We start from the raw sequence: 22761 nt of genomic DNA on the forward strand, positions 1-22761 counted from the left end.
ACTGTAAACTCTTTGTTGAGCTTCAGTGTCATTATCTGTAAAACTGGGATATTAAGGGCTCGGCATTAAGGGCTCCACCTGTGTGGGGGAAATATCACAACTCGTCTGAACTTCCTGAGCCTGTTACAGTTAAGACTTGTGACCTGCCCACCCTCCGAGGGTTTCAGGGGTTGAGAAAAAGGCACAACTTTTCTGAGCTTCCGTTTCTATGTGTGTAAAGTGGTAAGAACACTCGGCCAGTCCACCAATAAAATCCTAGAAGAACAGAGGAAAATGGACAGAAATATTTTGCAAAATGTAAAGGGCTATATACAAATGTGAATTGTTTCACATTTAACACACAACAAACAGACCTAAAAAGCGTTTGTCCGTCTCCTTCCTCCTGGCTCCAGAGTTACAACCCTGCAACATAAACTACGACCACTTTTTAAGAGTCGGTCTCAAGCAGTGACCGCGTTTGTTTGCATTCTCGGGCTCGCCTGCCACACCCTGCCAGGCTGGGACGGCTCGGGAGGGGGCGTGGCCCAACCCGGCTCGCCTATCTCGACGCCCCGCCCCGTCCCGCCCGCGCCTGCGCCGTGCGCACCTACCGGCCTCCAGCGTCCGGGAGGGAGGTAAGGGGTTCCCGGGAGGCCGCCTCGGGGGCGTCGGCCCTGACGGGCATGGTGGGCCGGGTGCCAACCCCGCGCGCGGGAGGGGAGCCCCGCGGGAAGCACGGCGTCAGGTCGGAAGTGCTAGCGCCGTGGGGGCTCCTCCTGTCTGTAAGAAGTGGTGGTTTCGGTTTTGTAGGGGCTCTTCAAAGCGGGTGTAGATAGGGAGGCGGCCGGCCAGGCGAGCTTGACGGCCACCCGGGGTCTCTGGTTGGAAAAGTTTCCATCATCTGCCCTCCCCGCGACGCACTGTGGGCCCTAGGTCGGCAGGGTCGTCGGCATCTGGGTCCCGCGCACCCATACTGGGGGCGCGGGGCGGTGTATGTGGCCCAGGTGCGCGGTGGGTGACCCTGCGAGGGATGACGCGAGGCTCAGGGGTAGCGAGGGGGGACACCTGGACCGAGAGGTGGGAGCCTCCTGTCAGCCAGACCGTGAGCTGGTTCACAGAAGGCCCCACATTCTAACCCTCTCCCCCATTTTTAAAATTAGGAATCGGAGGCTCAGAGAGGAGACCGTAGGGAAGGACCGAGGGCCTTGACTTTTCTTTCCAAAGTCAGTACCCCGTCCCCCAGTCAGAAACACGGGGCGACGTGCCTGAGGAAATTCCGTGCCATCAGTGTGGGGAAATGTGGGAAGGTGTTCATCATTTGGGAGGGGAGGGGGGAGCGTTGCCAACGATTTGGGACTTTTTCTGAGAAATGGGGCTTTTCACTTATAAATAACCTCAAGTAATTTGGCTAACCTCCCAGTACTTTTTACCCATTGGAAACGTGAGTAGTATGGTACTCAGGTGGTAATAGTTGTATGCGCTAAATGGTAAAGTTTGTTAAAGCACCTGGCACTCCCCAGCCCCCACCCCCGCCACAAGTGTTACTGCAGTGAATATGATTGCAGTTCTTTGACTTATGTTTGACCGGTCTTATGTGAAACAGCAATTCATACATTTTTTAAAAAGACGTTTTATTTTGAAATAATTTTACAATCACAGAAAAGTTACAAAAGTAATACAGAGTTCTCTACTGTTTCCTTTATGTTACCGTCTTATATAACTATATACAGTTAATAAAAGTAAGAAATGAACTTTGGTAAGATTCCACATTGCGTTTAATTGGTATGGGCCCTTTGTCTCTCCAGTCTGGGCAGCTCGTCAGTCTTTCCCTGTCTTTCATGACCTTTTGAAGAGGCTTGGTCATTTATTTTTCAAAGTGTCCCTCAGGTTTTGGCTGATGTTGTATGCCCTTCTCAGTAGTTCATCGTATGAGGGGTATATAATACGACACACTACTTTTGATATTACTCTTGGTTACTTTGTTAAGGTGGTGTCTGTAACTAATGTAAAGTTGCTATTTTTCCTTTGTAATTAGTATCTTGGGGAAGAATTTTAAAATAATGTAAATATCCCATTTCTCCTCAAACTTTCATTTGCTGATTTTAGCATCCATTTGATGGATCTTGCCTTCAGTAATTATTACTGTGATGTTCTAATGGTTTTCTGTTTCCCTCATTCCTTTTTCATTTATTAACTGGAGTTCTGTAAGGAAGAGCCTCCCCTTCTTCCCACTTATTTATTGTTAATCTTGTATCAGTATGGACTCATTTATTTTTCTATTGGCTACTACCCTATGCTTTTTAAATTTATTTTATGTCTCAAATTGTTCAAGCTTTGGCATTGGAAGTTTTTTTTAAGGTTGCTTCTTATGCCCTTTGATAAGCCCTCTTCTTTTTTGAGAACTTCCTTACTTTCTGACACCATAAGATGCAGCAGGCTTATTTTGTGTTTTCCCTCCCCCAGCCCTGGAATCTGCTTCTCCAAGGAACCATTCCTTTGTTTGGAAAGCAATATTTAAACACCAAGTGTTTGGGTGCTAGGTGTGCTTGTTGCTACTGGGTTATCATTGCTTCTAGTGCCTCGCATAAGATGGCTAGGAAGTGTGTGTGTGTGTGTGTGTGTGTGTGTGTGTATTTTTTTTAGCTATATATACAATCCTCCCTTGGTATCCACAGAGGACTGGGCCTAGGACTTGCTGCAGACACCAAAATCCTCAGATAATCAGGTCCCATAGGTGGCCTTTGTATATGTGGTTCCACATTCACAGATTCAACTAACTGTGGATTGTGTAGTACTATAGTATTTATTGGAAAAAAAATCCACATGTAGGTGGATTCATGTAGTTCAAACCTGTGTTTAAGGGTCAACCGTGTATCCCTATATTCATGGAGATACAAACAGGTGTACATATATACATATCCATGCATACACAAACACTTGTATTTTTGTATTTATCTGTATATATATATATGTGTATATGTATATATGTGTATATATATACACACACACCTAACATGTCTATATATGTATACTTTTTTAAAAAACAAAAGTTCATTCTTATACCTTCTAATCTAACAACGCAGGGTTCATTCTAGTCTTGCCCCTTATTTGTAACCTTTTTCTTCGACTTTGAGAAATCTGGATTTTGTGTTCTACAGAGTATTTCCTTATTTCTTCAACCCTAGTATGTACATAAAGTAATTTCAGGATTTCTAACCCATACTCCTGTGAGAAACAAATTTACTAACTAGAGCATAGTATAGTTGTGTGTAGTTCTTTTTGTCTTTAGCCTTGTAGTATCCAGTTAAAATACTATTTTCCAAAGTTACCTAAATTATTTTTTCCCCTACTTTCAGTGTGGTTATACTTTTCACTTGCAATACAGTTAATTTTGTCTTTTGTAGTTTGTATTTCATTTTGGGTCCCCCAACATCTTGTTTTTATTTTTTAATTTCCAAAATTCACCTTTTGTGGTGTACAGTTCTGTGAGTTTTGACAAATGCGTATAATTCTGTATCCACCATCTCTATCGTGATAACAGAGCAATTCTATCACCCCAAATATTCCATTACACTTAGAAAAAAAAGTTAAAAGTAATAAAACAACTCTACAGACATGTGGGAAATTAGACATTTTTTGTATGGTTTGTCTTTTTCATAGGCATATTTAAAGTATTTGTGGTGTTAATGTGAATGTATTTTTTATTTTGTGTCTTAATTATATTAGAAATATTTCCAATTTTCTGACTAAAAAATCAAGAAAATGCTGAAATACACTTTCAACTCATTATTCAATTACACTTTTAAACCACATTTTGTATATTGGATTAAGAACTTCCCTCAATAGTTTATAAACACTATTTGTGCTATAAACACTTTATAAACACTATATGATCAGAGCCACTGTTAGACAGCTTTGTTTCAGTAACATCATGCTTTATGCAGTTAATACGAATCTTAGTTTTATATAGGCGTTTTAGTATAATTTTATAAAAATGGAAATGGTGGAGAGAAAAAAAATACTCTCCAGGAGACCAAGAGTTCCAAAAGTCTTTTGGGAAGTTCTTGGGCCAGAATGTCTTCCTTGAGAGATGGCCTTGATGAGGCAGTAGGTTTTCCTTGGGCACAAAAAGCTGAGGGACAGAGTCATGCACTTTGACCTGAAAATACCACTTTTCAAACTCAAAAGAGAAAGCTATCATCATAGCATAGGGGAACAGTGAAAACAAACCAAGTACTCAGTAACTGGGGTTTGTCGAGTACACTGTAAACTGATGAGAGGAAGAGAAGGCAGAATTAATTTGAGTTCTATCTCAAATGATACATAAAGTTTAGAGGCAGATGGCATGAATGCTCTTTTGTAGAGCATTTAGACAGAGGGAGCATCGTTGCAAAGCCAAGAGTAGATCATGGGTGATAATATTTTGATAGACGGAGTGGATCTACTTGCGAACATTGTATTTCCTTGTTCAAATAATGGGGAACTCGTAGAAATTTTTGTTCAGAGGAGGAGTGTGTTGTCCTTTAGCGTTTTAGATAGGTAATCTGTGGGGGAAAAAATTGGAGAAGGGAAAGTGTCTAAAGGAAGGCCAAATACGACACTTCTGAATAATTACCTGAGTATACAGCAACTCACTCAGCACTTTGAAGATATTCCTGGCTTTTGATATGTTGCTTTGATGAAAAGTTAGCTCTTTTGTTGTTTTCGTTTATCTGTCTTTTATCTCTGCTTTGCTTTTTAAGATTTTTTTTCCCTTTGTCCTTGATGTTTTGAAATTACCCTTCCATCTGTTGAGGTAAATTTCTTTTTTAATTGATGTTACTTGGTGGTTATGTGCATTTTCAATTTGAGGTTTTTACATCTTAATTCTCAGTGTATTCTTTTTGAATAATGGCTTTTCACCACTTTATTCTTTCTTTATGGGACTTCTGTTTGTTATTGAGCTTCTCATTTTATCCTTTATGTCCCTTATCTTCTTTTATATTTTCCATCTCTTTATTTCTATTCTCTGACTGATAGTTTTCAATCAATAATTCTCAATGATTCAATAAATAGTATGATTTACTATCTAACCATTTTTGGAGGTTTTTATTTGTGGAATTTTTACTTGTTTTATTTTTAGAATGGCCTGTTACTGTTTCATAATATTATCTCATTTTTAAAAACATTCTTTATATCTTTTAGTATTTTTAAATGTACCTATTTTAATTTTCTTTTTATATTATTATATTATCTTTAATCTATTAGTTATGAATTTTTCCAGTTTTGTTGTGTCTGTTCTTTTGGCAATGAACTTCCCTTTGTATCTCTAATTCCCACTAACTGTAGCTGTTAGACTATTTTTCATGTCAGAAGATTTTCCTTTTTTGCTTTCAAGCTTAAGTCAAATGTAAAAACCAAGTTTCTGGTAGATGAGATTGTCTGTATAACCAGCACTTCGATTTTCAAGTGTAAGAGGAGAGAAATAACATTGTTTAGAGTAATAGTTCTTTATGTTTCTGGAGTGATCTTTTTGATAATCTCATGAAAGCAATGGACTCTGCACTCTAAAATAACTCAAAAATAAATTCACAGCTTTTTTGGTAAAGATTCAGGGACTCTTCGGAGTCTATTTGCGTACTCCTATCTCTATGAACCCCTGGGTAAGACACTGTAACCCAATGGGATTAACAAAGTGAATTTATATATGATTTTTAATATGGAAGAGGTTGTGGCTAATGAGATGGCATGAGAGCATGATGCACAACAGTGGTTTTCAAGCTTGATGAAGCAGTGGAGCCCTTTCTATAAAATCTAATAAGCTCAAATTTATGAAATAGATCTAAGTAAATTATCTCCTGCTGAAGCAGCTGTGGGGTCTTGGAGCCTACTCACTTGCCAACCCCTACCCACTTCTACCTTGGCAAAAAGGACATAACCCTGGACTCTCTGGAACACTGCTAAAAACAAAACAAAACAACTGGTGAATTAGGAAGAGCATTTGGTTGTAATCTCAGGAATCCTGGGTTCTTATTCTCTGTGTCACTGGTTACTTGTATTGGTTACAGAAAATGGTAGTCAATTTGTAACAAAGGGAAGGGGTAATTTAAAGGACATCAATGAGAAGAGTTGCATTTTATGTTATAAAATATTTGAAGTATATAATTACATAGTTACATTATATTAGAAATGGAGTTTAATACAGCAGAAATGTTGAGTATGAATTTTTTCTTTCCAATTTTCCCATTTGACACCTTTAAAAAAACATTTTTCACTATCAAAGATACATTGGGAAATGAAAACTTGGACAGTATACTTCTGGTGTTTTGAAAGAGGTTATTTAGGTATATGTATATGTACACACACACGCACACGCACACGCACCCTTCATTAAAAAAGACCTGGAAAGACAAGACATAGATCAAAATGGAAGGAGTAGGGCATGAGAAGGGAAAAAAAGTGGAAAGAGTAGTTAACTATAAGTGAGGAGATGATTGTTGATTTTATTTTACTCTCTTTTTAATATTTTCTAAACCTTCTAAAGTGAATATATATGACTTTTGCAGAGAGAAAAATATTTTAAAATAAAAGTTTTTAAAAAAAAACAAGTCACTGTAGTTAAGCATTAAGCTAAATATGTATTTAGAATGTATTATTAAATTACCTAATGTTGGCTTTTAAAAATGATGGAAATTGATTTAAAAAATCTTCAATATTTTCCTTTTAGATTTTTATACATGAGTGAAAAAGACATTTGTTGCAAGTAGAAGTGACACAGCATTTTTTTAGAATGTCTGAAGATGAAGAAAAAGTGAAATTACGCCGTCTTGAACCAGCTATCCAGAAGTTTATTAAGATAGTAATCCCAACAGACCTGGAGAGGTTAAGAAAGCACCAGATAAATATTGAGAAGGTGAGGTTTTTTCATTTTCTTTCTTTTTTTTTTTTCATTTTTTTCTTTTTCTACACAAGAAACATATTATGATTTATATTTGTTGTGTATTTCGGCTACATTGAGAGTATCAGATAAGAGGCTTTGCTAAAACATCTAGCTCCTATGGACTTAGCCACATCATTCATTTTTTTCATCTAGTGTTTCTGTTCTACAGATACTCCTCTCATACTATTCCATTTTTAGGAAGATATGTAAGAATAGAATATATACCTTTTTAGTTGTACATAGTGATGAGTTATCACTGTTAATAATTAAATTATTAATTTAATAATTGCAGTTAATAATTAAAGTACAAACTGTTTAATAGTTCACCATAATGTGAAGTTGGTGGACTTTGGTTAAGGGGCTTGCCTTAATCAGATTCATCCCATGGCAGGTTTTCTGAACTGTGAGTATAACTCCTGTCTTCTTCAAGTGCACACAGATTAAAGAAGTAAATCATTGTGTAATATGAGGGAATTCCACAACTTCACTGCTTCCTTTTGAAGAAAGCCTCAAATTGAGAACTATTAGCTAGAGGTCAGTTTAGGAGATTGGTAGAGGGAAGAATTTTAGTTTCTGGGACTAAGTGGAGGCTGCATAGAACCTGGACTGGCCAGGGTCTAATGGAGTGTTTGTGGCATTTATAGGAAAATCTAAGTTTACTGAGTACTGAGCATTGATTTGGCAAGTTACGTTGTCTTATTTGCTGTGGGATGGGTCAGTGGCATTTGCTCCTTCAGAAGGACCTCCTCCAGTATAAATGTTAAGCTCTGTGGCCCTCTGTTGATTTCCACCCTCCCCCCACCCTGCAGGGAGGAGGGAGTGGAAGTAGTTATTAAATCTTTTGGTATTAACAGTATCACCGTCAGCTGAGTGCTTTGAACCATTACGAAGTGTCAGCTTATTTCTCCCATAGATATCATCTGTCTTCCTAGTATTTAAGTCTTTAATTAGTATAGAAACAAAGTGCCAAGAATATTAAAATGAAAATTTCAATGCAAATATGAAAGTATCTAGAATTCAAGATTAATGTTTTGTCACCCCTTACTTTCTTTTCTCATTATCTATAAGCCAGAAGTACTATGACTTTTAAGGATGGAGGAGTTGTCTGGTAAACCGGTTATTCTTGTCATGAGCAGAAACAAAGGGTTCCAGGCTTTGATTAATAAGGAGGGCTTGTTCTTTTAGCACTATAACAATATACAGAGTTGTTTACTTTTGATAGATCGTATAGGGTGGGAGGTTTGATACAGTGGGTTTCAAAGTCCTGAGCTCTTACTGAAGTGCTCAGTTACAAAGATGACAAGAATTTGGCAAATTAATTGATTCTGAAGGCAGAAATAAGTAGACTGTGGTCTATTAAGACCATTTCTTTCTTTTATTGCCATGTTTTCCCTTTGGCAAATTTCCCTTTCCTTGTGTCTATTCTGTGTGAATGTGCCTGCCATCAGTACCTTCAGATCCTTGCCACATGTACCACCTGGTCATCAGTGGAAAGGCCAGAAGTGTGGGAGAAAGGTAAGGATAGAAATGTATCTCTTACTGATTTGATTATTTGTGCAGACTTCATAAGAAAATTATTCAAGAGTTATATAGGTCTTTTTCTTGCCAGAATATTTTTCCTTTAGCATTTTGTGAAATTTTTACCTATTAAGAAATTTTTAGACAATATCAGAATAATTATAATTTACAATATAGGTGATGTTATCTAAAGCTAAGCAGTTAACTCGTACTGATCTATGTTTTATTCCATATTCTTGATCATTCTGTCTCTAGGATTTCTAGGTTAATTATGAAAGTGATTTATTAACTATATAAGATTGAATAGCATATTTTAATAGTTTATGGCAATGTAAAAACATTTAAAAGCTGCAGTGGTCACAGTGGACAAAAGAGTCAAGAACTCTAGGTTTGGACTCCAGGTGTCTAACAGTGCCTCACTTTCAAAAAGGTGTATTCTTCCTGGGGGAAGGGTGTAGAAAGATAAAATATTTATTATGTTAGCCATCAGTCATCCAATATGAATTGAAAAGAAGAAAGTCAGACTGAAGGGAAATTGAAGGCAGGCCTTAGTAGAGTGATTCTGCAACATCCAAGAACAATGAGAGCAGTGTGCTGTGGACACCTGGGACTATATTCCATAGGTCCTTCAGCATTACATTTTATTACACACGATGGACTTGATTAGAATGTAATCCTGAAATTTGAAGTGCTAGTATCCAACTTTCTTGGCTAAGATAAAATAGACTTAAACATAGTTAATAGGAACAACAAGATAATTAGCTTGGAACATAATTTTCTTTGTTTCGTATTATAGGGGCTTGGGGGGAAACTTACATAACATGTACTGTATTAGTACATAGTTAAAATGTAAGTGACAGAAAAGCCAAAAATAGTGTATTAAATGAGATAGAGGCTTCTTGTTTTTGCTTTTTTTAATCCCTCATAGTCATGGAGGTGGTCTAGGGCTCCAGTGGCAGCTCCAGCAGTCATTTAAAGACCCAGGCTCTTTTTATGCTGCTTTCCGATCCCTCAGCTTATTTCTGTCTTGTGTGTGAAATGGCAGCTGCAGCTTTAGCTAGCACATGTACCTTCCAGCTAAGATGAAATAATTAGAATCCTCTTTTTTCTAACTATGTTCTTCTTTTTCCTCTCAATTCTCTTTCTCTCGCTTTTTTTTTTTTTTCTTTTAAAAAGAATCCTCTGTTCGTGCTTTATGGGTACAGTATCATATCATCTTTCTATGGTGATACTATTTTTTTTAAGTTTTCCTTTGCTTCCTTGGCTGTTTTTCCTGAGTTTGTTTGTTTCTTTCTTGCTTGCTTTTCTTTTCTTTTTTAAATTTATTTTTCTCTCTCTTTCCTTTCCTCCTTCCCTCACTCTCTCCTCTCTCCCTCTCTTTCTCCTCTCCTTTTTTTTTCAGTCTCAGCCCACAGTATTATAGGTTTTCCTTGGCTAGCTGTCGATATTTAAGAGGCTAATTGGAAGGTATTTGTGTGTGTGTCTATCAGTGTGGACGGGTAGCAGGGCAGTACTTGGGGCCTTATTACCTGGAGAGGTGAGTGGGGAAGGGTCTATTTTGATGGGGAACCACCAGATACTTTCCTGGAGTGTTGTCCTCTATGGTGACAGAGGCAGTACTGTTCCTTGGGCTTCTGGAGAGGGCATCTAATAGACTATCTGTTCCTTATATAAACTTTCAACCAGTCCTTCAGCTTTTAGCCTCACTGTACACATCCCCTGGTTACCTGATAGCTGATAACCTCTGCTTACTGAGTCTTTTTGGAATAGTGCTATGCCTTTGGCTTGCTTCTTACTGCCTCTTCCCCCCACCATCCACTCCTACTGCAGCCATAGGTGTCAGTTTTCTCTGATCAGCTAAGTCAGTTGCAACATTTCCATACTCTTTACAGCTTTCAAAATTTAAAAATTTTTTTGTCAACTGGTACCTTCTGTTTTCTTCTCATTCCTCTTGTGAATTTATACCTTTTAAAGTTCTTTACTGTCACTTTAGTTGGATTTTGGAAAAGAGCAGAGATGAATGTGTTCAATCTGCCAGTTTTAATAAGAAGGGAAATTATTACAGGATATAAATATATGTTAACTTTTCATAAGTGTTGATGTTTGCTATTTCTTATATTTGTTAGCATTGAAAATTATGTAAAAAATGAGGTTTCTAATCTGCAAGAAGTTTACAGTCCAGTTAAGGAAATAAAATAGGAAATATTCAGACAATGATAAGAGGCAACATTTAATTAGTTGTGAAAATGAGTGGCATGGACTATTCAGCCATTATGAAGCCTGAACTATGTGGTACAAAATCAGATATAATCAGATAAAGTCAGTCTTACTGATTTGTTATTTTTGATTCGGTTTTATTTATTTGTTTTTTAACTTGTGGTTACAATAAAAAACCTTTTCATTTCTCTTTTTAGTCTGAGAATGTTTATTTCAATCTTATAATTACATTTCCCACCTCATTCTTTGTTTCTGACAGAACCCTGATTCAGCTTGCTTTCCCCTGTGTTACAGGATAGGAAATCCTCAGCACAGGTGATGAATGATAATGGGTCTAATGGTGGTGATTCCATTCTTGTCAATGTTTGGTTAGACACATCCTATAGTTCTAGCTAATAAGACTTGAAGGATAACTTGTTGGGATATGGAAACTTCTGGAAAAGACTTTCCTACTGTTATAAAGACATACATGGGAGGAAATAGTCCTATTGCTTCTACTGGTCTTATGTGGCTGTTGTATTTGGAACTGTAGCAAGGAGGGGACAAATCAGAATGAAAACTCTGTTGAAGGTAGTTAAGCAGAAGGATAAAACTTGGGCACTTGACAACCTTGTAAGCTTCTGAACTAAACTACCTTGGAATTATCATTCCAATTCTAGACTGCTGCTTATTTGATGTAATAAATATCCTTACTTTTAAAGCCATTTTAACTTGGTATTTTCTGTTATTTGCAACCAAAAACATCCAAATTGCTTGAAGTTATAGCACTGCTTTAAGCTCTCTCTCTTGCTGCTGTGCAAATAGACAATACAAAAATGACATTTTGTAAAGACAGTGCAGTTTAGAAATGTTTGTCGGTGGTCTCAACTTAACTAAATTTTGAAGGAGTTATTTCATGTAATTTTCCCCCACACATATTAAATCATTTAAAGTTTTTTTTTTCCTCTTCAAAGATTTGGAATAATAGCCTTTAATAATGTAACCTAATACGGGTTTAACATTATATAGCAAACAATAGAAAGTCTGAATATTTTATGTCTTATTTCTCTTCGAATTTAATTGCTCTAAGAGATAAAGTTACCTAGTTCAACCTTCTTCCAAGACACTAATCTCTTCTACAGTTTACTTGACAAAAGTGAGCAAATAATAGCAAAAATAGTAGCTGTTGTTTTTAATTGTTGAGTGCTACATAAGAATTTCATATATATCATATTTAAACCTCACAACATCCTTATAGGTTAGCCTTATTAATCTTCCTTTTTTAGGTGGGGAAGCAGACTTAGAATGATTCAGTTACTTTCTTGAGATCACTATGCTGGTAAATATGTTTATCTTCTAATGTTGTGCTTGAAACATAGTGCTCCTAATAAAAATGTGTTGAATGATTGAATGAATATATGTATGCACATATAGAGCCTATGATTGCATCAGCTGTTTTAGAAGCCACTTTATATTGCTTACTTTTTAAATTGGTTTTGTAACGAACTAAATAAAACCCGTAGGACTTTTTTGTATGAAATTCAGCTGTTGAGCCAGAGCATACCTGTTTCTTGTGCTTGTACAATTGCTCTTTTTAGTTTAAATGCCAGGCTTTACATTTATCATTATTACACTTGTTCTTCTTATCATGTGGAATTGTGTGATCTTTCATCTTTGTAATTATTCCTTCCAGTTTATATTATCTGCAGATTTGATAATTATGCATTCTTTGTGTTCAAGGCATTGATGAAAAATGTTGGACAGGAAAGGGACAGATCACTCTGATATATTGTCACCATTTCTCTAAATTCTCATAAACCATCTCTCTGGTAATCTGGCATAGAATTTTTCCAAAGATTTATATTAAGATTTACAGTTTGCAGTGCTTTAAAGATACTTTCTTTTGTAAGAATTGGGTCAATATTTGCTGGTCTCTAGGAGCCTTTCCAATTCTTCACGGTTCCTCATAGATAAGTAGAAGTGTTTCTGTGATACATTAGCGAGGTTGTTTGGTTCTCTTGGATGTAATTTCTCTGGGCCTGTTGACTTGGACTCATTTGAAGTATCTAGGTTTGTTCTTACTCTTTTTTGGTTTTCATTTTCCTCTTAATCATGTTTATTGTGGACTGTTCTATTTTAAGACCATTTTCCTCAATGAAGAAAGAAGATGGAAAAAACAGAGTTGAATACTTTAGCTTTCCTCTATCTGTTAGCAATATCCACACCATTTGTTCACCTTTCAAACTTTGTTTTTTGTTTACATCCCAACTTAGTTATGTCCTATGGAACATGTCCTGATTGATTTCATCACAGGTCAGATATAAATACACCATTCTCACATAGCACTGTGCAGGAGACGTTAAAGTTCACCACCATTTTAACCATTCATGTGGAAGCTGCCAGTGCCCATGGTCTTTAGAGAGTTGTAAAGACAACATTAAATTCTTCCTCACAGATTATTCAAATTAAGGTATTATATGAAAAACCTCTGAATGCAAGATTGATACTTGGAAACAGTCACTTAACAAATAAGTTATCATTCCCAAATACTCAGCATTGGCACTGTCAGTTAATATTGCTTTCATTGTCTGTCTTTTTCCTCTTTGTTTCATTTTGGACTGTTTCTGTTGTTTCTTTAAAATTTTTAATCTTTTTTCGTATTGTCTTACCTTCTATTAATCCCACCCACTGTACTTTTCATTTCAGATGCCTTTTTTAATTCTAAGAATTGAATTTTTAAAAATATCTTTCATATCTCAGTATGCTCATTTTCTTCTACTTTCTTAAACATATGAAATACAATAACTTCTAATATCCTGTCTATTAATTGCAATATCTATCATTCTAAATCTGTTTCTATTGATTGGTTTTTCTCATTACAGATCATATTTTCCTGGTTTTTTGCATGCATGATAATTATTTATTGGACACTGGATATTCTGAACTTTATCTTGTTGGATACTGAATACTTTTAAATTCCTTTGAATATTTTTGAGCTGTATTTATTCTGAGACATATTTAAGTTATTTGGGAACAGTTTGATACTTTTGAAGCTGTTTTCAGCTTTCCTGTTTAGGATCAGAACAGCCTTTATTCCAAGCCTAATTTTTCCCTTTACAGGACAATTCTTTGGAGTGCTCTACCTGATGTCCAGTATATTGAGAGGTTTTTCCACTTCAGCTCGTGGTCATATAAACTATTTCTGGTCTTGTGTGATTTGGGGAAATAGTCCACCTACTCCATTCCAGTGGTTCTTTTTCTGATTTCAGGTCATTTCCTTGTGTGCATGTGCTAATCTGTACTTGGCTGAAGACTTGAAGGAAAACCCTATGGATCTCTGGAGCTCACTCTCAGTATAGTCCTCTCCTTTCATTGCAGCTATCTCCTCATATACAGCTCTTTCCTCTCTGATACTCTGCTCCAGAAATTCTTGCAGCCTTGACCTCTCTCAATTCTCAACTCTTTCTCCTTATCATTCATTTTCCTTAAAATTATCTTGACAGATTTGTATTGAGTAATAAGTTTTAAAGTGGCTTATTTTCAGAACTGTATCTTTGGCTTCTATTCTCATCTTTTTATTAATATCATAACACTGCTAAAAGCATTTATACTGTATCTGATGGCATCAATTCAGTTTTTCTTAGAAGTGAAAATAGTTTGATAGTGATTTTTAATTTATTTGATTGGGTAATAGTTTTAAGTTATGCTTGGTAAATATATATATATATTTTTTTTTATTAAAAAATTTTTTTTTCAGGGGGAGAGGTAATTAGGTTTACTTATCAGTTTTGTTTTGATTTGGTTTTTTACTTTTAGAGGAAGTACTGGGGATTGAACCCACGACCTTGTGTATGCTAAGCATGTGCTCTACCACTTAAGCTATATCCTCCCCCTCCGGTAAATATATTTTCAATATAGTCTGGTTATTTTTGAGTTTACTGGTTACTGTTTAGTTCTTAGATGATGTAGAAGAAATTTATGAGTATCAGAAGAGTTTTGTTGATACATTATTCACTACCAAATTTAAAGAATATGCAGAATAGGAACTATTAAAATATCCTAGAAAAATTTTTAGTGCTCTACGTTATCTTTTGTGCCTTTAATATGTATATATGGAGCATTTTCATGTTTCTGTCCTTTCAAGGTATTTCCAGGTTTGTTTGGGTTTTTTTGGGTTTTTTTTAGTGTGTGGTATACCAAAAATGTGTTTAGTATCATTATTCACATATAACATTTAAATTATTTGGATTTTTTATTTCAACCAAAAATAATATGTGACGTTTGGTGGTATTTATATCAGTATTCTGTCATAATGTTATCATATTTTGCTATGGTTTCTGTCAAATGAAAAATTTTCCATTATTATGTGTTGTTAAGTTTCTTGGATGAAACTCTGAAAAAGCTAAACATTGTCTTGGTAAAAACTGAAACATGTTAAATGTTCATTGTCATTTTTATATACCTTCTAGTCTGAAATATCGATGTCACTTTTTCTCAAAATCAGATTTTGTTTTCAGTACTTGACTCTTATCACTGACAAACTTTTCGGTCTTCGTGTATAGCAAGAATATCTGATTAATGCTGTTAGTCTTTTCACTTTTCACATTCTTTTACATTCTCATTTTTTCAGCTCTAAAGAGTTTGCATTATAGACAAAATACATTTTTTTTGGTAAAATAAATAATATCTAATGACAATAGTTTGTTTTACCATTTGTCAGAATTTGGTATGGAATGTGTTTGAAAACTTCCTACTTGGACAGTTAATTTCCACTACTAAGTCAGTAACTTTTTTAGCTGGTATGTTTAGTTTTGGGTAGGTGAGTGGGGATTTTTGTGGTAACTGGAAATAATCACTTTAGTGATTAAAAAAAAATTCAATGCCTTTCCCTTTTCTTTTGTATAGTATCAAAGGTGCAGAATCTGGGACAAGTTGCATGAAGAGCATATCAATGCAGGACGTACAGTCCAGGTAAGGCTATTATATTACTTCTAGTAAATCCATATGAAAAAGATAGTCTTAAGGAAATTTTGCTAAAATAAATACCCTTGTAACTGAATCCTTTTATGGATATTTATAACTGTTCCCTTACGATGCATTTTTAGCAGGAATTACTGAATCAAATGTCATACGTATTTTGAAGATTTTGATTTATATTACTACAGTTTCTTCCAGAAATAATATATCAACTTCTGTTTTCACAATGCATTTTTGAAAAACCTTACCAACAGTATTATTATCCATGTCTCAAATTTTTGCTAAATTAGTAGGTTAAAATAATGCTGCTTTGTTGTTTTTATCTGGATTTTTTTCCTTTTATTGCTTTGAAGGGTGGAAGTTTTTATATGCACCTTGGATAGTAATATTTCTTTTTTATGAACTGCTTATTCATGTCTCTTGCATACTTTATATTATGTTGTCTTTTGATAAAGTTTCTTATAATTTTAAGATACTGATCTTCTGTTTTTAATATTGTTGCAATAATACAGTGTTGCACATATTTTTTGGTAGTTATTGGCTTTTTAATAAACAAATTTTAATTAGTGAATTGACCATAAGAGTATGGATTTATTTCTGGGCTCTCTGTTCTGTTGATCTGTGTGTCTGTTTTTGTGCCATTACCATGCCATTTTCATTACTGTAGCTTTGTAGTATAGTGTGAAGTCATGGAGCATGATTCCTCCAGCTTTGTTCTGTCTCAAGATTGTTTTGGCTATTTGGAGTCTTTTGTGTTTTCATACAAATTTTAAAATCATCTGCTCTAGTTTTGTGAAAAATTCCCTTGGTATTTTGATGGATATTGCATTGAATCTGTAGATTCCCTTGGGTAGTATCATCATTTTAAGAATATTAATTCTTCCAGTCCATGAACATGGTATATCTTCCCATCTGTTTATGTTGTCTTCAATTTCTTTCATTGGTGTCTTATAGTTTTCCAAGTATAGGTCTTTTACCACCTTAGGTGGGTTTATTCCTAGGTGTTTTATTCTTTTTGTGCAATGGTGATGGGAATTATTTCCTTAATTTCTCTTTTTGATAGTTCATTGTTAGTGTTTAGAAATGTAACAGATTACTGTCTATTACTTTTGTATCATGCAACTTTACCAAATTCATTGATGAGTTCTACTTGTTTTCTGGTGGTATCTTTAGGATTTTCCATGTGTAGTATCTTGGAAACAGTGACAGTTTTATTTCCTCCTTTCCAATTTGGATTCCTTTTATCTCTTTTTCTTGTTTGATTGCTGTGGCTAGGACTTTGGAAACTTATTTAATAAACGGATGCAAGAGTGGGCATCTTTGTCTTGTTATTGATCTTAGAGGAAATGCTTTCACCTTTTTACTGTTGAATATGATGTTAGCTGTTGTTTTGCTGTTTTTGAAGTTAATAATTGCCTCATTTTTTTATTGCCTGACTTTGTGTATTTTTGGGTGATTTTTTTTAAATGTTCCACATCTCTACCACATGCTATCAATATTTTTCATATGCTCAAATACATCACTTCCATTGAAGACTCCCTCCTAAAATTTGGACTCACTTTCTAGGCTTATTGCATGTCAACTGTTCTGGGACTTCCCTCATCTGCTCCTGTGTTGGGTCCCTGTTTTTCCTGGATATCATGTGATTCTCATTTTTGGCTTACTCCATTGTTTTATTGGAGTACATCTTTCAGTAGCTCTGAACTAAGGGTACCTTAGATGTAAATTTTTAATTTATTTTTTGTTTATAAATACCTTTATTCTCCCCTCACTTGATGGCTAATTTTAGAAGGTATAGAATTCTCTTTCAGTTTTGAAGGCTTTCTAGTTAAGTGTTTTTCTTAAAAAAAAAAAAAAGTAGATATCATCTAGTTTCCCAATCTACATATAGGACCAACTTTTTTTTTCTCTTTGGAAACTTATGATTTATTTATTGCTGGTGTTCTGAAATTTGATAATGATGTGCTTTGTGTTGGACCATTTCAGTCTAAAAACTCATGTTCTTTAGTTCTGGGAATTTTTCTTAAGTTATTTATTTGATAATTTATTCCTCTGTTTTCTCTCTCTCTCTCTCTCTCTCTCTCTTTTTTAAATTCTTTTACTGCAAGGGTCAGCAAACTGGCTCAAAGGTCAGATCTGGCCTGCTACTGCCCCATTTGTTTATGTATTATCTTTGGCTGCTTTCATACTGCAACAGCAGAGTTGAGTGGTTGCAGGAAGAGACTATATGGCCTGCAAAGCCTAAACTATTTACTCTCTGGCCCTTTGCAAAAAGTTTGCTGATCTCTGTTCTGTTGGATAGGAGACCCTTGGATTGCTTGCCTAATTTTCTGTTTTCTGGGAGATATACTCAGCTTTATCTTCAATTCTTTCTATTGAATTCTTTATTTCTACTATTACAATATGTATTTTCTAAGAGTTTTTTCTATTTTTATTTTTATTTTTGTAGCATTTTGTCTTTGGACATAATTTTTCCTGCTTTTCTGAGACACTAAAAAGCTGATTTTGCTTGTCTCCTGGAAGACTTCACTAAAGGTTCTTTGGCAGTCTGGTATTTTCCTTGGAGCAACCTCTAAATATCAGTATTTGGAGGTTGTTCTGGTTTAGTTTTCTAAAGAAGAATTCTCATTTTCCCCCTAGGGTAGGTAGACACTTACTTTCCAGTTATAAAAGCAGGTTAGGTGAAGGCTGCTGGGCTTTCATTGTTCACTGCAGGCCTTGGTAAGAATACCTTTTTTAGCCCTGTGCTTGGTGTTTCTGAATCTAGAGTCTGTTTCACTAAAAAATGCATCTGTGGTCCTTTTGCGTCTCAGAAAGGTTACCATAGCTGCAGTATAGTGAATAGATTGGGATAGAATGAAATGAATGCAGGAGGTCATTTAGGAGTGATTTCAGATATGGTGAAGATGGAGGAAAAAAAGATTGATTTGAGATTTAGATGAAAATTTGACTTGCCTCTCTATATACGTACTTTACTTCTTGCTACCTAGATCATGGGCCTAAACATCAGGGACTGACTATGTCTTCACTAATTGTGTATCTCATTACCTGGTACTCAGCAAGATTCAGGGTTTATTGTATAGTACTATGCACGATAATGTCAATGAGATTATTATGACTTGGATTTCTTACCATCTTTACTGTTTTACATGTCATTAAAAATCACTTGTGATTTTCCTGAGACAGTGGTATGGTCAAAGTGTTTGTTTACTGATTTAAAAAATATATATTTACCTTATTGATCTCCATCTGGCACAAAAGATTTATGTGTGCCATTAAAATAGTGAGATCGAAACTGTTGTTAGATGTAGGTATTTGCTTAGCTTTATTCACATCTGCCCTGAATTTTTTGTATAGGCTTGTTCTTTGCTAGCTTGTGTAGAACTTACTTTCAGACAAATAACTTCATGAACAGTTACCACAGATTTTCTAGATTTAACATTATTAGATTTATATAGTAAGAACTATCTTTTTACTTTCATTATAGTGTCTTTGTTGAAAAGGAGTTCTTAATTTAAATGTATCAGTCTTTATTTGTCAATTTGATTTATCAGTCTTTTCCTCTTGTGGTTCATACTTTTGGTGTCTTATTCAAGGAACGCTCTATCCTAAGATCAAGAAGGTATTTGCCTATATTTTCTATTGAATGTTTTTAATATTTTACTTTTAACATTTAAATCTTTGGTGCATCTAGTATTGATGGTATTAGGTAGATATAAATAAACTTACATTGTATTCCTGTTGGAAAACCAGTTGTCTCGCTATTAACTGATTTCTGCAGTGTTATTTACATATCACAATTCCATGTATCCATGGGTCTGTCTCTGGTCTTTTTGTTCTATTCCACTGATCAATTTTTCTGTTTCTTCACCAAGGTCCACAATATATTAATTAAGATAGTCTTGTGATAATGCTTGATAATCTGGCAGGACAGTACTGTCACTTTACTCTTCCTTTTCACCTTACTTTTCCTTTTGGCTATACTTGGCCATTTAGTCTTCCGTATAAATTTGAAATCTGCTTTTCAATGTTCATACATAATCTTGTTGGAAATTTGGGAATTGCATCGGATTTATCCATCTATTTAGAGAAAACTGACGTATTTACATCATCCAGTTTTCTAATGAATATGAGATGTATTTGTTTATGTCTTCTTTAATATTTGTTTATCTTTATAGTTTTCTGCATACAGATTGTGGTAGATAGTACTTTTTAAAGATATCTGTAAAGTATCTCTGTCCTACATGGTCTTCTACGGTATAACCTTGCTATGACCCCTCCAGTAGATGGAGTCTAATTACTCTCTCCTTGAATCTGAGCTGAGGCAGAAGTAATGCCGCTTGACTTCTGAGGCTAGGTCAGAAAAGGCCAGATAGCTTCCACTGGTTCTCTGAGGATTCTTGCACTGGGGGAACTTAGTCCACATATCCTGAGACCCCCATGTGGGAGATAACACAGCCACAGCTGAGCTCTTAGGAATTTGTAGCCTCAAGTACCAGCCATATGAGTGAGCCATCTTGTACATGCAGTGCAGTTGAGAGACTTCAGACAATTGTGGCTTCAGCAGATGTCTCTAGCTGTATGAGAGACCCCAAGTGAGAACTGTTCAGCTGACTGCCTAAGTGTCTGGTCTCCATAATTATTAGCAAAATTAAATGGTGGTTTTAGTCCTTTAAGTTTTGGAGGAATTTGTTACACAGCAACAGATGCCGGGAATACAGTGCTTACACTTAGTGTGTTTATCTATTTCAGTCTATTTCATTAATCTGTTCTTAACTACTTTAGTGTTTTAAGGTGTGTCTGTGTGTGTGATTGAGGGAAGTAATAAATGTTGTATTTATTTTAAATTATGTTTTTAGACTTTTGGTGGTGTATATAGAAATATAGTTAGTTTTCATATGTAGATCTTATAGCCAGTTATCTTTAAACTCTCTTGATATTTCTTATAATTGGTCTGAATCCCTTTGAACTTTCTATTTATAGAGCTTTTTGGGGGGTTATATTTCTCTTCTCGTAATAGCACCCATTTTTCCTTTCTTGTTTTGATCCTTCATGGGTGTTTCGGGTTTTTTTTTTTTTCAGTTAGCTCACCAGTCATTAGAAGAAACAGTTGGTTTATAAACAAGCTTGTTCAAATTTTATAAAGACCTTATAAATGACAAAGTTCCCTATGCAAAAGAACTTTTAATACTATTTGTATATATGTTCCTTTTTCCTGAATGTAAAATTTCATCCTGTACTCTAGGATGGTTGTAAGGATTGTTGACTGTGTGTGCAAAGTGCTTACACAGCCCCTGTCTTACAGTAGGAATTCAGTTAGTAAGAGGAATTGGAATGAACTTTATTTGATACTCCCACTTTTAACTGCTAGATCAAGCTAAAAAAATTCTTGGCCTTTTGTTAGTTTAATGTAAAACAGTTGCATCACTTTTTACCATTTTGGTTGGCTTGTCTTACAAAAGTGCAAAATACATTTTTTTAAAAGCTGTCTTCTATGTCCTTCTCCCCAAATACTTAACATACAGTGATAATACTAGCTGGTAACAGAGGATTCTGAAAAATGTATCATGGTTTCTGCTTTGAAGGAACTTACCTAGATACGATTTCATGAAATGTTAAGTAAAATATTTAAATAATAATTTAAAGCTTCAGTAAAAAAAGTAATGTAAGTCAGTGCAAGATTAATTGTCAAATATATTATAGAGACCAGTAAGTGATACAGTGCCAGCTATCTGGATGCGGGATAAGGGCAATATTATCCTCATTTTTCAGGTAAAAGAAGGCTGAAGAACAGAGAAACTTTGGTGTTTGTCTAAAGCACAAGACCTTCATAAGTAGAAGTGCAGGGATCCAATCTGGAATTATTTTTAACATTAACTCAGGTGGACAGAATATCAAGGAATATTCTCAGGAATACTGCACTTAACCTATGTAGTAGGTCCTCATTAGGTATTTGTTGAGTAAATGAATGGAGGCCCTTTTCTCTCTTGATTTTTCACTCCTTTTGGTGGTTCAGTTAATATTTTTTTAAGCTATATGGATTCTTTTTGGTGCCTTTTGTTGTTGAAATAAGTGTGAAGTCATTACTACTAATACCTGAGTATAGTAGTTAGGCAATACAAGCAAGGAATAGTCCAGATTTATTTTAATTAAATAATTACGACTCCTTAATAATAAATTATATGACATCTAGAATATATTTACTCTAGGTTGTTTAAGTGTTTACCAGTGGACTTGTGCTTTGTGATTGTAAAGAAGTCAGATTAATTATTATGATACCAAATGTTTTGTGCTATATACAATTTGCTCTCAAAATTACATGTTGTAAAAACACATTAGAAATCCTTAAACCAATATTTAACAAAGGCAAATATATGCATACCCACTCTTAGTTTAATCATTAAGTACATAATTAGCCATTTTTCAGAATTTTAATTAATTCAGAATAATTACTTTTTTACAGCTATCAGTATGGATAAGTATACATTTAAGCATATCTTTTAATCTTTAGACAGAAATTTCAGGATATTTTTGAAAGAAGGGAAAAAAAGTAATAATTAGTTACTAAATTTAGTTACAGATTAAAGACAGTAATGTTACCATTACTGAAAATTTGTCCATAGTTTGCAGTTACTACTTGCATACTGCAAAGCTTATTAATTACTGAGTTGGTATACTTTTTTTTTAAGCTTACTTCCTTGATTATAGAACCATTTATCAAACTTGTGGATATATTTGCAAATTTTTAGAACTTGGCATAATATCTGTCTTTCTCTCCTGATTATTAGAATAGAAACATTTGAACATTTACTCTGTCCTAGATACTATTTCAGACACTGGAGATATAGCTGTGAGCAAACAGAAGAAAATTCTTGTTCTTATTGAACTTATGTTCTGTGGGTGGGAGTGAAGAAAGCAGAGACAGATACTTAATTTTAAGTAAATAAATATATAATATTTAGATGGTTATAAGTGCCATGAATTAACCAAAAGCTGGTTTAAAAAACAAAACAAAACAAAACAAAACAAAACAAAACAAAACAAAACACTGAATCACAGAAGGTGATGAGTGTTCTTTTATGTAGGGTGGTTTTGGAAGGTTTGTGATGACATTGGAGCAGAGACCTGAAACAAGTACAAGCATAAACCATGGGGAATAGACTTTTCCAGGC

At 34.9% G+C, this 22761-nt stretch overlaps 1 protein-coding gene across 8 annotated transcripts in view; it reads left to right on the forward strand.

Annotated features, from left to right (window-relative positions):
• The first annotated feature begins 566 nt into the window (after positions 1–566).
• The window catches only part of STX17 (syntaxin 17), an 81078-nt gene continuing 58883 nt past the window's right edge, over positions 567–22761 (forward strand). For 7 of the 8 annotated variants that reach the window (XR_010382760.1, XR_004136301.2, XR_010382757.1 and 4 more), the window contains exons 1-3: positions 567–614; positions 6686–6871; positions 15518–15583. Coding sequence is in view for 1 of the 8 variants with exons in the window: in XM_031450108.2 (XP_031305968.1) it covers positions 6749–6871; positions 15518–15583 (189 nt within the window). In the remaining 7 variants the exon portion in view is untranslated. Of the gene's footprint in view, positions 725–6685; positions 6872–15517; positions 15584–22761 lie in introns of all 8 variants that reach the window. The other variant, XR_010382758.1, reaches the window with a different exon arrangement.

Source organism: Camelus dromedarius, chromosome 10 (assembly GCF_036321535.1).
Source record: "Camelus dromedarius isolate mCamDro1 chromosome 10, mCamDro1.pat, whole genome shotgun sequence".
Lineage (NCBI taxonomy): Eukaryota > Metazoa > Chordata > Mammalia > Artiodactyla > Camelidae > Camelus > Camelus dromedarius.